The following is a 16,885-nucleotide window of genomic DNA, read 5'->3' as shown; positions in this document are numbered from 1 at the left end:
CTATATGTACTAAAATTATAAAATCTCTTTTTACTTGTATCCCGAGGCTTTAATAGTAGGTATTAGCCATTAGGTAGTGAGTTTAGAACAAGTTGTAGTATTCTGCACTTCTTGTGCCATTACTGCCCAGACCTTCGTAACCACAACACATTTATTAACACACATACACCACTCTACTACCTAAAAGTTCTTTATGGAATTATGAACATTTGTGGTTTTTGGATTGGAAGCAAAAAGACTTTTAACATTTTTGTGCCTTTAGACAGTTTCTTCCAGGACACTTCAACACTGGATGGCTCGTTAGTAGTCAAGGGGGTTTATAATTGCTTTCATTTCTTACAGGGATCTGAAGCTGGACAATGTTCTGCTAGATCATGATGGTCATTGCAAGTTGGCTGATTTCGGGATGTGCAAAGAGGGGATCCGTGAAGGATGCACAACATCAACGTTCTGCGGGACTCCTGATTACATTGCACCAGAGGTACCAAAAATCAGTAGTAGACTAAAGGTGGCCATACGTACATTAGATGAAAATGTATGGTGTGCCCTGACTCTCAGATCAGGCTTGCTTTAGATTTTATAGGATAGGCCATCATTATCTGATCGGCTGGGGTCCGACACACTTCACCCCTGCCGACCAGTTGTTTCAGAGTAGCTTTGGCACCAGAAGTCAGAGCAGGGACTACATTGTGTAATGGACGGAGCTGGTAACTGCAGCACTGCTCCCACTGAAATGAATGGGAGCAATGCTGCAGTTACAAGCTCCGTCTACTGCACAGTGGACAGAGGTGTAGCACCAGAGCTACTGTAAAATAGCTGATCAGCTGGAGTGCCGCGTATAGAATCCCCGCCAATCAGATATTGATGGAGGCCTTCAATAGTCAAGGAGTGAACAACCACTTTAAGAAGCTGGCATTCTTAAATGGGCTAATTATGTAACCGGTATTTTACATGAGCCCACCAGTGGAAGTAATTTTGAAGGCCTACCCTTGTCCTTAAAGGGTCCTGCAAAACTCTACAAAAAGGTTAAAAAGTTTAAAAAAAAAAAAAAGATAAATAAATACTCACCATGTCGATCCTGCTGCTCTCCACTTCCTGGTCACGTCTTGATATATACAGGAAATGGCTGGAAACGCCGGCACAGCCAATCACTGGCCGCAGCAGTGACCCGCCTCAGCAGTTGATTGGCTGAGCGGTCATTTATAGCCTGTGCGTCGATGTGGCACCAGCAAGTGCAGAGCTGTAAGGATGGGAGTAGTATTGAAATGACAACTGAAGGGGAACAGTGAGGTACATAATCCCTATTTTTTAGTTTCAACTCTTCCTGGTTCTTTTTACACATATATTATTCACCCCCTTTAAATGAATTGTAACTTGCTCCCGTCATTGTAATACAGAGCCTAATTATGAATAGGTTGTTTATGAAAAAACTCCCCAAACTTCCCTTCTGTGCATCAGATGCCTCCTTCACATGTTTGAGGATTCTTTGGTGCACCAGTAATCTTCATCATTTAGCCATTTTAATATTATTGGGCCTGGATACTCGCACGTTGAAGATCCTTGCCATGGTACTGTATCATACCCACCATAGCAGTCCCATAAGCCATGATATATAACACATGTCCATCCCACTGATAATTTCACAGCAGAAACCTCACTCAGTGCTGGGCAGCCTCTTGGTTTAGTTTACGTTTCCTATTGGAAGAAATTGTTCCCATTGAACAAGCATTGCCTATGTGTGGCCAACGTAAACTATTGTTTTGATGACCATGTTCTGTTTGTATGCAGATATTACAAGAGATGCAGTATGGGCCCCTGGTGGACTGGTGGGCCATGGGAGTCCTCCTGTATGAGATGCTCTGTGGTCATGCCCCCTTTGAGGCAGAGAATGAAGATGATCTTTTTGAAGCTATTTTGAATGACGAAGTCATCTATCCAGCGTGGCTTTCCCAGGATGCTGTGGGAATTCTGCAGGCTGTAAGTCTCTTACTTGTGTCTTCCATTACTCACATGTTCATGAGATGTTGGCATGCCAAGAATCTGCGTTTTCTCAGTCATAAACCCAAAATTACATTTCCATTCATTCAGCAAAATTCTTTCCCTTTCTGAAGCATGAAGACCATTGATGAGGAGACACAATCTGACTCCCTGTTCTCTTAGAGAAGTGCAAGTGTTGTATATATTGCTCCCTCCACTGCAAGTGTTGCTTTTCTTGCAGAGACTGGCTTTCCTTAAAGGCTATGTACACCTTTGGGGGCACATTGTACTAATTCTGAGCAAAAATAATTTTTTAAATTGGTCTTTATTAAAAAATTGGCGTCTTTTTTTCTGTATAGAGCTGATATGCTCTCATAGCACCCTTTGGATTTTCTGTCTTTTTCGTCAGACCAGGGGCTGAGGAGCTCCTTATCTTTGCTCTTTGCCCTTATAAACACTCATTATAGCTCAGTTCTTATCTTACTGATAAGAAAGTGGCTTAAAGGGGTTTTACCATCACACAGAATGGGGGGATATGCCCTCATTGTTTGATAGGTGCGGGTCCCACCTCTGGGGCCCGAACCTACAATGAGAATGGAGCGGGGAAATGAACGGAGGGCGCCCTGCGCATGCACAGCCTCCCTCCATTCATTTCTATGGGGCCGCCGAAAATAGCCGAGTGCTGGCTCGGCTATTTCCGTCTGCCCCATAGAAATAAATGGGAGCAGGGGCCGTGAGTGTGAGATACGCTCCCATTCACTTCTATGGGAGCAGCGCTTGGTGGTGGACGGAGCCCCTCCATACATGTGCGGCCAGCTGCCCTCTGTTCACTTCAGAGCCCCCATCCTGGAGAGATTAGTGGGACCCACACCTATCTGACACTGATGGCTGATGGGAATACGCCTTAAAGCTCAGTTTATGACGTTTTAGAACTAAACAGTGCTCTTTGAGAGATTGTCTGCTTGGGTATATTAGCTTTAATTGTTTCTTGTCTTGTAAACGACAATCATAGAAAGACACGCAATCATAGATTGTATAATAGATATTTAAATATAAATCTCTGCACCAATTATAGTCATGGCCGCCTCATACAGTGTACAGACACATATGTGATATGAGCATGTAGCATGCAATGATGATCTGCCACGTCAGGGGGGGGGGGTGACAATTATTAGTAGTGTAAATAGTGTAAAATATAGCGGTGGTGGGAATTGCATGGGATCCAAGTTATTTCTGTCTCTGGACAGTTCTCGCCGTTCCTAGCTCCCTCTGTTTTTACACTAGATGAGGAAATTAATATATCTTCTCACCACTCCCCAGGATCCCTCGAAGTGTGTACAATTCCATTGTGTTGCTTAGTCTCACTTACTTCCTGTGGAGGAAAAAAAAGTTTTTTTTGTTTTTTTTTTACAAAGGATTTACATTATAATTGCAGGCTTGTAAGATTAATGCTTAACCCATACTCAAATAAATATGTCTGTCGCTACTACTGGTGGAGTAGACAGATGGAGAGACAGAGAAATAGATTGATGGATGGATGGATAGAGAGAGAGATATTGGATGGATAGATAGACAGAGAGATAGATATGAGATACATAAATATATACATACTGTATAGATATCGATAGAGAGATATGAGATAGATAAAATAGGTTATTAGATAGATTTGAGATTGTGTATGTGTGTGTATATATATATATATATATATATATACAGTCATGTGAAAAAATTAGGACACCCTTTGAAAGCATGTGGTTTTTTGTAACATTTTTAATAAATGGTTATTTCATCTCCGTTTCAACAATACAGAGAGATTAAAGTAATCCGACTAAACAAAGAAAACTGAAGAAAAGTCTTTTCAAGATCTTCTGTAAATGTCATTCTACAAAAATGCCTATTCTAACTGAGGAAAAAGATAGGACACCCTTGCCCCTAATAGCGAGTGTTACCTCCTTTGGCTGAAATAACTGCAGTGAGACGGTTCTTGTAGCCATCTACCAGTCTTCGACATCGGTCTGAGGAAATTTTACCCCACTCCTCAATGCAGAACTTTTTCAGCTGTGAGATGTTTGAGGGGTTTCTTGCACGTACAGCCCTTTTCAAATCACCCCACAGCATCTCAATGGGATTCAAATCTGGACTTTGACTTGGCCATTCCAGGACTCTCCATTTCTTCTTTTTCAGCCAATCTTTGGTTGATTTACTAGTATGTTTTGGGTCATTGTCATGTTGCATGGTCCAGTTCCGCTTCAGCTTTAATTTTCTAACTGATGGTCTCACATGTTCTTCAAGCACCTTCTGATACACAGTAGAATTCATCGTGGATTCTATGATGGTGAGCTGACCAGGTCCTGCTGCAGCAAAGCAGCCCCAAACCATGACACTTCCACCTCCATGCTTCACAGTTGGTATGAGGTTCTTTTCTTGGAATGCTGTGTTTGGTTTACGCCAAACATGTCCTCTGCTGTTGTGTCCAAATAATTCAATTTTGGACTCATCTGTCCAAAGAACATTATTCCAGAAGTCCTGGTCTTTGTCAACTTTATCTCTGGCAAATGTCAGTCTGGCCTCGATGTTTCTCTTGGAAAGCAAAGGTTTCCTCCTTGCACACCTCCCATGCAAGTTAAACTTGTACAGTCTCTTTCTGATTGTAGAGGCATGTACTTCTACATCAACAGTAGCCAGAGCCTGCTGTAGTTCTCGAGATGACACTTTAGGGTTTTTGGAGACCTCTTTTAGCATCTTGCGGTCTGCTCTTGGGGTGAACTTGCTGGGGCGACCAGTCCTGGGCATGTTGACAGTTGTTTTGAAAGCCCTCCACTTGTAGACTATCTTCCGGACAGTGGAATGGCTGATTTCAAAATCTTTTGAGATCTTTTTAAATCCCTTCCCAGACTCATAGGCTGCTACAATCTTTTTTCTGAAGTCCTCTGACAGCTCTTTTGCTCTCACCATGGTGCTCACTCTCACTTCAACAGTCAGGAGCACACCAAACTAAATGTCTGAGGTTTAAATAGGGCAAGCCTCATTCAACATGCAGAGTAACGATCTACTAATTATGTGCACCTGGTGTGAGATCTGAGCCAATTTAAGAGGGAATACATGTGAGGGTGTCCTATCTTTTTCCTCAGTTAGAATAGGCATTTTTGTAGAATGACATTTACAGAAGATCTTGAAAAGACTTTTCTTCAGTTTTCTTTGTTTAGTTGGATTACTTTAATCTCTCTGTATTGTTGAAACGGAGATGAAATAACCATTTATTAAAAATGTTACAAAAAACCACATGCTTTCAAAGGGTGTCCTAATTTTTTCACATGACTGTATATAGGGTGGGCCATTTATATGGATACACCTTAATAAAATGGGAATGGTTGGTGATATTAACTTCCTGTTTGTGGCACATTAGTATATGTGAGGGGGGAAACTTTTCAAGATGGGTGGTGACCATGGAGGCCATTTTGAAGTCGGACATTTTGAAGTCGGCCATTTTGAATCCAACTTTTGTTTTTTCAATAGGAAGAGGGTCATAATGGCCGCCATGGTCGCCACCCATCTTGAAAAGTTTCCCCCCTCACATATACTAATGTCCTACAAACAGGAAGTTAATATCGCCAACCGTTCCCATTTTATTAAGGTGTATCCATATAAATGGCCCACCCTGTATATATATATATATATATATATACCGATGTATGTGTGTGTGTGTGTGTGTGTGTGTGTGTGTATATATACAGTACAGACCAAAAGCTTGGACACACCTTCTCATTCAAAGAGTTTTCTTTATTTTCATGACTATGAAGGCATCAAAACTATGAATTAACACATGTGGAATTATATACATAACAAACAAGTGTGAAACAACCTAAAATATGTCATATTCTAGGTTCTTCAAAGTAGCCACCTTTTGCTTTGATTACTGCTTTGCACACTCTTGGCATTCTCTTGATGAGCTTCAAGAGGTAGTCCTCTGAAATGGTCTTCCGACAGTCTTGAAGGAGTTCCCAGAGATGCTTAGCACTTGTTGGCCCTTTTGCCTTCACTCTGCGGTCCAGCTCACCCCAAACCATCTCGATTGGGTTCAGGTCCGGTGACTGTGGGGGCCAGGTCATCTGGCGCAGCACCCCATCACTCTCCTTCATGGTCAAATACCCCTTACTTTCAAAGTTTTCCCAATTTTTCGGCTGACTGACTGACCTTCATTTCTTAAAGTAATGATGGCCACTCGTTTTTCTTTACTTAGCTGCTTTTTTCTTGCCGTAATACAAATTCTAACAGTCTATTCAGTAGGATTATCAGCTGTGTATCCACCTGACTTCTCCTCAACGCAACTGATGGTCCCAACCCCATTTATAAGGCAAGAAATCCCACTTATTAAACCTGACAGGGCACACCTGTGAAGTGAAAACCATTTCAGGGGACTACCTCTTGAAGCTCATCAAGAGAATGCCAAGAGTGTGCAAAGCAGTAATCAAAGCAAAAGGTGGCTACTTTGAAGAACCTAGAATATGACATATTTTCAGTTGTTTCACACTTGTTTGTTATGTATATAATTCCACATGTGTTAATTCATAGTTTTGATGCCTTCAGTGTGAATCTACAATTTTCATAGTCATGAAAATAAAGAAAACTCTTTGATTGAGAAGGTGTGTCCAAACTTTTGGTCTGTACTGTGTGTATATATATATATATATATATATATATATATATATACACACACACACACACACACACACACAGTATGTGTGTGTGTGTGTGTATATATATATATATATATATATGTGTGTGTGTGTGTGTGTGTATATATATATATATATATATATGTATATATACACACCGTATATAGATATTAGATGGAGATTACATAGATATTAGAAATTAGAGAGATTGATATAGATTCGATAGATATATTAGATAGATAGGTACAGAAATAGATAAGATAGAGAGAGCAAAAGATATATTAGATATAGAGCCTAGATAGAAATAACAGAGAAAAATATACATAGAGATTACATATAGAGATTAGATTTTTTTTATGCACTTATATAGCGCTACTATATTCAGTAGCGCTTTACGGACATTAGCATCCAACTGTCCCTAATGGGGCTCACAATCTAAAATACATAGATTAGTTACAGAGATGAGATGGATAGATTAGATATAGAGATTACGGTAGATCGAGAGAGAGAAAGAACGAAAGATAGAAATAACAAAGGCATAGATAGGTCGGGTAACACGCTGTCATTTGTAGGAGCCTAAGCACAAACAGAGAATTCTTCTCGTTTTTTTTCTCTGCCTCTTGTGAATTGATTAACTAGTGCCATAAATATCAAATTTATTTAATTTCTGGAACTGGTTATAAATGTGTCTCTTACTTTCCCCACCTGCTAAAGCAGTAACAGAACCAGTATTCAGCACTCCGGAGTGGAATTTCTTCTTCTGGAGATGTGCCAATGCAAACTTGACTGGCATCAGAGATGAACTAGCAGGGCATCTTTGATTTTATGCGGCCAGACTAATACAAATAATTTCTTATGCTCCTCTATAATCAGCAGAACTGGGAGCCTCATGGATTAAGACCACTTAGGAGCCATCTTGTTTATTTGTTAATGAGGACAAAGAGAGGTCTAATTTGGGAGGGTCTTGGTGTTTTGTTGTTAGACACGTATACCAGGGCTGTCTTGGCACATCATACATAAACAGTGGAGTGTATAGAAGAGTGAGGATTAAAATAGCTCTGCCATTAAGGGTGCCACCCAGGACAGAAGGATGTGGTGAGGGAAACATACAATGCCTTTTTGTCCTGGGTGGCAGGTTGTGCAGTCCAGGTTCTTGCCACCCGATAGCAAAGAGGATGGAACCAGCCAGGAAAGGGTCTGCTCACTCCAAGGACTGGATTGGTAAAGCAACACCTTAGTGTATGTTGGGTAGAAGGGCACATAGACAGGGGTGTTGCCAAGGTCTCAAAAGATCCGGGGCCCAAGCCCCAATACATATGTGCCATATTCTCAAAGTATCTGCCCTAAACACACAAGCTCGCCCTAGGACTAAAGACATCTTTTACTTGCTGCATGGACGCTAACAAACATACAGCACTATATACCTCTCACATCCAGTACCTTCCAGGTGATGCCTCCTCTGATGTAGATGTTTTCTTTCCCCCATCTTCTCCATTCGGGCCAGACAACTTCTTTCAACCGCATCTAGTCTCTGCAGAGTTTATCAAACAGTCATCTTGGGTTTCTTACTTTTGTAATATCATCATCCTCCCCACCCTGCTACCCCAACAGTATTATCGTGGTGCTGCCCAGAATACTGTGCCTACTGTGCTCCCCAATGCCCCTAAATACTATACCACAGAAATTATACTGCTATACAGGTTAGTCCACTTATAGTAATATAAAAGCCCTACTTATAGCAATAATTCCCTCCCAGAGTGCCCTTCTTAGTAATACTGACCCCTACAATGCCTCCAATAATGATACTACTCCCCAAGAGTGCCCCTGTTAGTAATAGTGCCCTCCATATTGTGCCCAATAATAATGGCCACCATAGTGCACCCAGCAGTAATAAGGCTCTCTATAATATTAATAAGGCCCCCCTGTAGTACTTATCCACTATTATAGTGTCCCTAGTAGTTATAATGTTGGGGGCACCACAGGAGGGCATCTCTGCGCGATGTGCGAGTGAGAGATTATACAAGTCTTCAGTAAAACTACAAGAATACAAATAACATGGTAAAATGGCTGCCTGAGATTCCCTGTCTAGGCATGTCTGCTGGGCAGAACATAAAATGTCCCCTATAAGACCCCCAGTGGTTACTGTCTAATGCCCCCTATAGTGCCCCTGTAGTTATAGTGCTCCCCTGTAATGCCCCAGGAGTTTAATGCCCTCCCGTGGTGCCTCTATAGGAATAATACCCTCCTGCAGTGCCCCAGTACTAATAATGCACTCCTATGGTGCCCCCAATAGGTATAATATCCTTCTGTAGTGCCCCAGTAGTAATAAGGCCCTTCTGTGGTGCCCCAAATAGGTATAATATCCTCCTGTAGTGCCCCAGTAGTAATAAGGATTTTCTGTGGTGCCCCAAATAGGTATAATATCCCCCTGTAGTGCCCCAGTAGTAATCAGGCTTTTCTGTTGTGCCCCGTATAGGTATAATGCCCACCTGTAGTGCCCTAGTAGTAATAAGTCCCTCCTGTGGTGCCCCCAATAGGTATAATACTTTCTTGTAGTGTCCCGGTAGTAATAAGGCCCTCCTGTGGTGCCCCAAATAGGTATAATATCCTCCTATAGTGCCCAAGTAGTTATAAGGCACTCCTGTGGTTCCCCCTATAGTTATAATACCCTCCTGTAGTGCCCCAGAAGGTATAATGCCCCCTGTGGTTCCAGCAATACTTATACTGCCCCCAACAGTTATAATGGCCCCCACATAGTGCCCCCATGTAAAATGACCTCTTTAGTGTCCCCAGTACTTGCAAAGGCCCCTGTAGTTATAACCAATCTCCCAGTGGCTCCAGCAGGTATAATGCCAACATTTAGTGCCCATAGCATTCACAAAGCCCCCACTGTGGACGAGATATAAAAAAATACTCACCTGACTTCCCACCGCCGGAGGTCCAAGTTGCAGGCTTCTGGATTCAGACGGGCATGTTGAAGTCACTGCGCCGTCTGTGTCTTGGCGCAGACGTGCGCGATGACATCATCACGCCGCCTGAGACCCGGCACAGGCAGTTGCTTGGCGACCTCCCGCGCTGTTCTACAAGCAAGCGGCCACATTAATTCGACTGTATCGCCGTTCTTAGGTAGGCGAGGCAGTTGTATAGCTACCAATCGTAACATTCGGGGCCCTGGACAAAACATTACGGGCTCAAGCCCCGAATGTTTTGACCTAGCGACACCCTTGCACATAGGTGGGGTTTGGTAAGGCTGAGTTCACATCAGTGTTCAGCCTTTCCGTTCTCCTGTTCCGTTATAGGAGCAGGAGAACGGAAAGGACTGATTCGGCACATAACTGAGCCGAACGGAGCCTACGGACCCCATAGACTATAATAGGATCCATTAGGTTTCCGCTCAGAGGAAGATTTTTGAAGCAGAGACAAAAGTCCTGTGTGCACAAGTTTTGTCTCCGCTTTAAAAATCTTCCTCTGAGCGGAAAATTAACGGACCCCATTATATAGTCTATGGGGTCCGTAGGCTCCGTTCGGCTCAGATATGTGCGTAATCCGTCCTTTCCGTTCTCCTGCTCCTATAACGGAGCAGGAGAACGGAAAGGCCGAACGCTGATGTGAACTCAGCCTAACAAGGTCCTTTAAGTTGAGCCTACAAGCCTGACATAAAACAGCAACTCTACCATGGAAATTCCCTAAATATCAGATATTGGACTTTTGTAAATGCAAGCTAAGAGCTTGTTAGTTTGCAGTAGCGCTTGACTTTATCTGATATTATGATCTAGAGATACATCAGTCATTTAGAAGAAAGGCCGGAATATATATACATTTTTTTTGTTCACCAGAATTGATGGCAGCATCTGTCTCAAATTGACAACTTTGTTAGGACATTATTAATGGTGGCAATCTCCTGACGACTGATGTCCTTCACAGAAGGTCAGCTACAGTAAGACATGCAGCTGCCGAAAATGTCAACGTGCCTGGCACAGTAGTCTTTACAGTAAGGGCTTGGATTGCTGCCTGGAGAGTCTGACACTGACGAAAAGTGCTGAAAGTGAGGAGTGAGAGGAAAGCTTTGTTCTTATACGTTTCAGATGTTACAAGTAAATGCTTCATAATAACATCTTTACAAATACTGATACAAATGTTTATAAAACTTACAGAAAAGAATGGTGTTTGTAATAAATAAATAAAATGATCTCTGTCGTTTTTGCCTTCTTTTTATACCTTTTCTACATATTTAATATCTACCATGTAATTTAAGGGAGGCTGTGATCAGGAAAGTCACTGTTATACCAAGCCCTATGCCTTGTAGGGTTAGCTCAGCTGAATGTAAGGATAGCTTTCACTTACCGATCTGATGCGTCATTCTGGAGAATAAGTACTTTAAATCCATATGTAAATGAGCAGTTAAGTGCACTGAGGGCGGGCCCAAGCTACCATAGGCACCCTTACTCCTCCTACTTCCTATGCCAGTCCCTCCCTTTCCTTTCTGACTGGTAGGGCCAAGCTCCTGTATAGTCCTCCCTCCTAGCCCTGTTAATCAAAAAGGAAAGGGAGGGTCTGGCAGAAGAAGGGGGGAAAGGGCAAGGATGCACAGAGTTGCTTAGGCCTGCCTCCAGGGATCTTAAGAGGGTTATCCCATGAATAATGTAAAAAATGAAAATCATACATACAGTAATCTAGTATATGAAAACCTCTTTCTAACAAAGCTAGAACCAGCCCTCTACCTCACATGGATCCAGGGTGGTGTGTTGTTAGTGACAGTACAAGGATGGATCTGAGCAGATGCTTTCATCTCAGTGAGCAGGACAGAGAAATTAGAAAAAGAGCAAACAGCAGGTGGCGCTATACAGATAGATTTCATTGAATTACTCAGTAGCTATAATACATTTTTTATTACATACAATTACAAAAGTATTAAGATCCAGGTGCTGGATTAAAAATTTTAGAATATTTTTCATGGACATGCTGCAGTTTTTGTCCGGCTGCCTCTCGGCATGTTTTCCGTGATGCGTCAGCATCTCCGCTCCGTCCCCATTATAATGAATGGGGGCCCGGGGCGGACTTCCGGCAGCACACGTGTGCAAACGTTAGTGCAGATCCGGCAGGCTGTTCCCCTGCCGGACAAGCCTAACGCCAGTGTGAAAGAAGCCTAACAGCCGGTTCAGACCTGAGCGTTTTACAGCGCGTTCCTACGCGCTGTAAAACGCTCAACAAGGAGAAACCAATGCTTCCCTATCGGCATGGTTCTCACCTGGGTTTTTTACAGCGCGTACGATCGCGCTGTAAAACGCCCGACGCCCCAAGAAGTTCAGGAGCTTCTTTGGTGCGTAGTTTCGCGCGTTCCCGTACATAGACTTCCGGGAACGCGCGACTATGGGCGTTGCTTGTTGCCGGAGCCGTGTCTGTAAACGCGCTATACAATCGCGCATACAGAGCGCTCCTTCGGTACGCTCAGGTCTGAACCCAGCCTGTGTAGAAGGTATCATTACATTCAGCTGAGCCAGCTCCACCAGGCATTGTACGTGGTTTAGCAGTAAATTTTCTGGTGACACACTCCCTTAAAGGAATATAGAAAACTGCATTAATAGCAGTGCCCTAGTATACTTTCACCAAAAATATGCTAATAACAGGCTTTTGATCATTTCAAGTTGGCACTGATTTCACTTCACACCCCTCAAAAGAAGCAGGTTCTCTGAATATGCCCACAGTCCTGTGAATTGTTACTGGAACCCTTTCAATGGGAGCAGTCGGCATGTGATGGAATTGTTGTCTAAGCAGTTGCCCAGTAGATATTTTAAAAGGGAATGTTTAACATAGAACATGGTGTCTTATCTACCAGCAGATATAGAGCAGGAGGAGCTGAGCAGATCTATAGTCTATAGTGATCTATAGTTTTGAAGGAAAAGATTCATTAAAATTTGTATATTATTGATATCAATCCTACTATTTTTGCCTTAGGAGTCCATTGGGCGGTCCTAAGTCCAGAATGATCAGAGATTAAATGGATAAAATACAGGTTAGGGTCCATTCACACATCCGTGTGTGCGATCCGCATTTTGCGGACCGCACATCGCCGGCACTATAATAGAATATGCCTAATCCTGTCCGCAATTTCGGACAAGAATAGGACGTGTTCTATTTTTTTCGGGAACGGAAAATTGGACCCGGAAGTGCGGGTCCGCATTTCCGGATCCGGGCAGAACATCGTGCGGCCCCATAGAAATGCAGAACGGAATTGCGGACGTGTGAATGGATCCTTATACTGAATTTTTTTCCCCCACAAAATGAGCAGATGCTTTCATCTCAGTGAGCAGGACAGAGAAATTAGAAAAAGAGCAAACAGCAGGTGGCGCTATACAGATAGATTTCATTGAATTACTCAGTAGCTATAATACATTTTTTATTACATACAATTACAAAAGTATTAAGATCCAGGTGCTGGATTAAAAATTTTAGAATATTTTTCATGGACATGCTGCAGTTTTTGTTATCAATCTGCACAGATTTCCTGTTCAACGTGACTCACTCCCATTATACTGGCTGCAAGATGGGGACCAGACGTGACCTATAAATAATATTTGTGTGACTTTAGCTTCTCCCTGGACTCATTGCTTTCTTTTCTTTTTTCCTTTTACAGTTCATGAAGAAAAAACCTAGTAAAAGGCTGGGGAGCTTGGCACTGGGAGGAGCGAAAGCCATCCTATGGCACCCGTTTTTTAAAGATATTAACTGGGATCAACTTAACAAAAAAGAAATTGAGCCTCCATTTAGACCAAGGATTGTAAGTATATATGACAGCCAGCATTGTCATGTCTAGATTTTATGATGGAAGCAGCAGTTAGCCTGGGAAATTACATATGGAGACAGGCTTTAAGGTAGACTATATTCTAATAATATCTTTTGGTAAGTGCCAAATTAAAGCAAAGTCACACCACCCTTCATGCCCTCTCACCCCTTGCCTGAGCTCAGTTTCCTAGTTGAACCAGTGAAGGTGTGCTATTCTGACTGTCGACCTGTGTACCAAACGTCTGCCTGTTTACTGACTCTGATTCTCTGCTGCCTGCTCTGACCTTAGCCTGTCTACCGTACTGAACCTTTGCTGCCTGCCCTGACCTCAGATTAGTTTTATGGATTTTCACAAACTCTGCCCGCCCTGACCTCTGCCTGTTTATCAACTATGAGTATTGCATAACTCCTTGGTGCTTCGCACCAGTTTCTCTGACCCCAGTGAGTAAGCTGCCAACTACACTAAGAGGTAGCGGCCTGGTGGGTCCCCTGCAGTGAAGTCCAGATCATTGTATAGAGGTTAAAGGGTTAAAACCAGGGAATCGTCAGGATAACGCCTTTAGGACTAGCCCAAAATTAAACTAGTTAGTTGGTATAGTTGGTCCACACCCGCTGCCCATTACAATTATTTATAGCTTCCATTATTGTCAGTGGTAACTGTATAAATTCCTATGCAAAGATCTCCCCCTAGTGGTGGCTGACAATAGACAGCTTTATCATTTACTGAAGGGAACTAGTGGATTTACATCCATAACCAGATTTATCAATGTATTTACACCAGGTATAAATATGTTGAGAAACATGGTGTTCAGAATGAACGCCATATTTATGAAGGATCTGTTGCACTTTTTGCAACATAGAAGCGGGTGAGGAAGAGGACAATTTTTTATTACTGTATTATATTTATTTAAAATGTCTTACACATAAAAAATAATTACAGAAATCTGGAGAGTTGTGCTTTGTGTCAATTGATGCCCAGTAGTGTTTAATGCACAGGTACTGGGAAACTGAGCAGGGCCTATACTAAGTTTTGCTTTTGGACCCTATAAGATCTGTGTTTGCCCCTGGTTAGGATGGCATGGCCCAACACCAACAGGAGGCCCAAATTAGATTTTTGCTGTGAGGCCTCCTTTGCTTTCTGTATGCTACTTCCCCCAATCAAGAACCCCCTCCTACTCTACTAGCAAGACCCATATGAATTGTGGCCCTTTAACACTCCATGGTTGCTCAGTTGTTTACTTGACCACTGTGGCCCAAAAGAGGACATGGCACTTACAGTAAAGCCGGGTGTACTTGACTAACTTCTGTTGCCTACGGCGCATGCACCAGAAGAAGATTCTTAGTGGAGGTACGCTGGGCTTTTCTGTACATGCACCAAAAGCCACAAGTGAGGAGAGGATTCATGGTGGAAGTACACCCAGCTTCACTGCGCATGCATCAAAAGCCACCTGTCAGACGTACCACTGCACAAGCAAAGGAACTAGGAGGCAATGGTACATGCTTGGGAATTACAACAGGCTTGAGATGACCTATCCCATCCTCAGAGATGTCATCTGCCAAGTGGCTCCACCTTCACGACTCCTGCATGGTAATTTACATAGAGCGCGTGCAACAAAGCTTCTTATTTTTCAGGATGAAGCCACTAGTATTTAATGTAAAGAACTATATGAAATACGTACATAACCATTTGAGAATAGGTAATTACTTATGTACAGACTTACGTAGCACATTGTATAACTGCCTTAGGCTATATACAGTAGATATGATTATTATTTTATTTATTATTATTATTAATGTTTCCCTTTCGGTCCACAGAAATCCAGAGAAGACGTGAGTAACTTTGACCCTGAGTTCATTAAAGAGGAAGCAGTATTGACTCCTATCGATGAGAAGCTAATCCCAATGATTAATCAGGATGAGTTCAGACATTTCTCATACACGGCACCAGAACCCCAGAGCATGTCACTGGATGGAAATGCCCGGATGCTGCAATGAAATAAGAAGATAGCAAGAGGTTTTCTCCAAGAACATGGTTTATGTGCCTTTGTAGGTTTAGTGCAGCCTGAGAAGATGAATCATTTATCACGCTGGTACTATATCTATATGCCCTGAATTTAAAGCATCTCTTGGTGTCTGAAAACAGAAAGCTTTGACACATTAGTGATGGTGGAAGAGTGAATTTCTCCAGAGCATTAGACTTCACATTCTTGCTAAATCTCAATTCATCTAAGCTGTGCTTGCAAGCCACTTAAAGGAGATTTACGCTGCAGGCTATTACTTACTCCAGGCTCTGCTTCAGAGCTGTGTATGTGAATGCTTAAAATGCTATGTGCGAAAGGCAACACGGTGCATCCTTGTGTTTGATATTTGGCTTTAGGAGAAATAATTTCAGCCCAACCGGTCACTTCCATCCTGTAGCAAGTGTGCAATGGGTTAGCTACAGGCCCAGCACAAGAAACCAGTTGAGAATGGAAAAACTCGGTACATATAAGAATGGCGGAAGCAGCCGAAACGAATTGTTACAAGCTGAAAGAGACTGACATAGAGAATACTGACAATAACTATGTCCTGTTAGTTTGTGAAGATAGCAAAGGTTGGCCATCTCACATCAAATGACAAAAAACCTGGACCATCCTGAGACCAGGAAATATCTACCAAGCTTAGTTTGTATCTGGAACCGAAGAACAAAGAGGAAAGAAACGACAGTTTTTGGCATGACGCTGATGGTTGATGCCAGGCCATGAAACTAGAGCAGTTACATAAGAGCACAATGTGTGGGACAAGCCAATTCCTTGATGTTTTCCAATTTTCGATGCTTCCTTTTTTTTATTGTATTTCACTTTCACATAAAGAACCAAAAAAGCACAAATAATGCGAGTTCAAGAAGTCTTTCTACTGTACGTACTGTTGCTAGATAAGCTAGGAGGTTCATAAAATGAACCCTTGGAGAAGTCCTTAGTGGGCACATTTGAAGTAATATGACTTAGCTATAACCTCTCCCATCGATGTAAGGCTGTGGCTAAATTGGCAACTTTGGTGGCTCCAAGTTTCTCCTGTGGGTGAGAGGACTCAAAATCATGATGGGCCATTCCCTTGAGCTAGCATCCATGCTGATTCATCAATATCATGGTCAATCATGGTTCTTGGTCATGTCATCCATGGTGGTATCCAGTAGGTCATTTAGCCATAGCATAAAACATACTGATCTTTCAAAGTAATGAGCCAAAGCCTGTAATACCGTGTGCTTTATTGGCAGGTGTACATCATTTATACGATGGAGTGACTTATGAATGCACGTATAAATGCAATACCTTCTTGAGTTTTTAGAATATATTCTCAGAAATGAAATGTAAAACAGAAACACGAAAACATATTTTAAATTGCTTATTGTATTGAAATATTTTGACTTTTAGAAATATATTTATAAGAATGAATGTGTTGTGTAATTT

General features: G+C 42.2%; 1 protein-coding gene across 1 annotated transcript in view; it reads left to right on the top strand.

Moving 5' to 3' along the window:
* The window catches only part of PRKCH (protein kinase C eta), a 166,517-nt gene extending 150,438 nt beyond the window's left edge, over positions 1–16,079 (top strand). The window contains exons 11-14 of the mRNA XM_040411234.1: positions 343–481; positions 1,789–1,977; positions 13,288–13,431; positions 15,252–16,079. Coding sequence (XP_040267168.1) covers positions 343–481; positions 1,789–1,977; positions 13,288–13,431; positions 15,252–15,431 — 652 coding nt within the window. The 3' untranslated portion in view covers positions 15,432–16,079. The remainder of the gene's footprint in view (positions 1–342; positions 482–1,788; positions 1,978–13,287; positions 13,432–15,251) is intronic.
* The last annotated feature ends 806 nt before the right edge of the window (positions 16,080–16,885 follow it).

This window comes from Bufo bufo, chromosome 11, assembly GCF_905171765.1.
Source record: "Bufo bufo chromosome 11, aBufBuf1.1, whole genome shotgun sequence".
NCBI classification, from domain to species: domain Eukaryota; kingdom Metazoa; phylum Chordata; class Amphibia; order Anura; family Bufonidae; genus Bufo; species Bufo bufo.
Note: the sequence above shows the minus strand (reverse complement) of the source record. Positions and strands in the feature narration are given on the sequence as shown.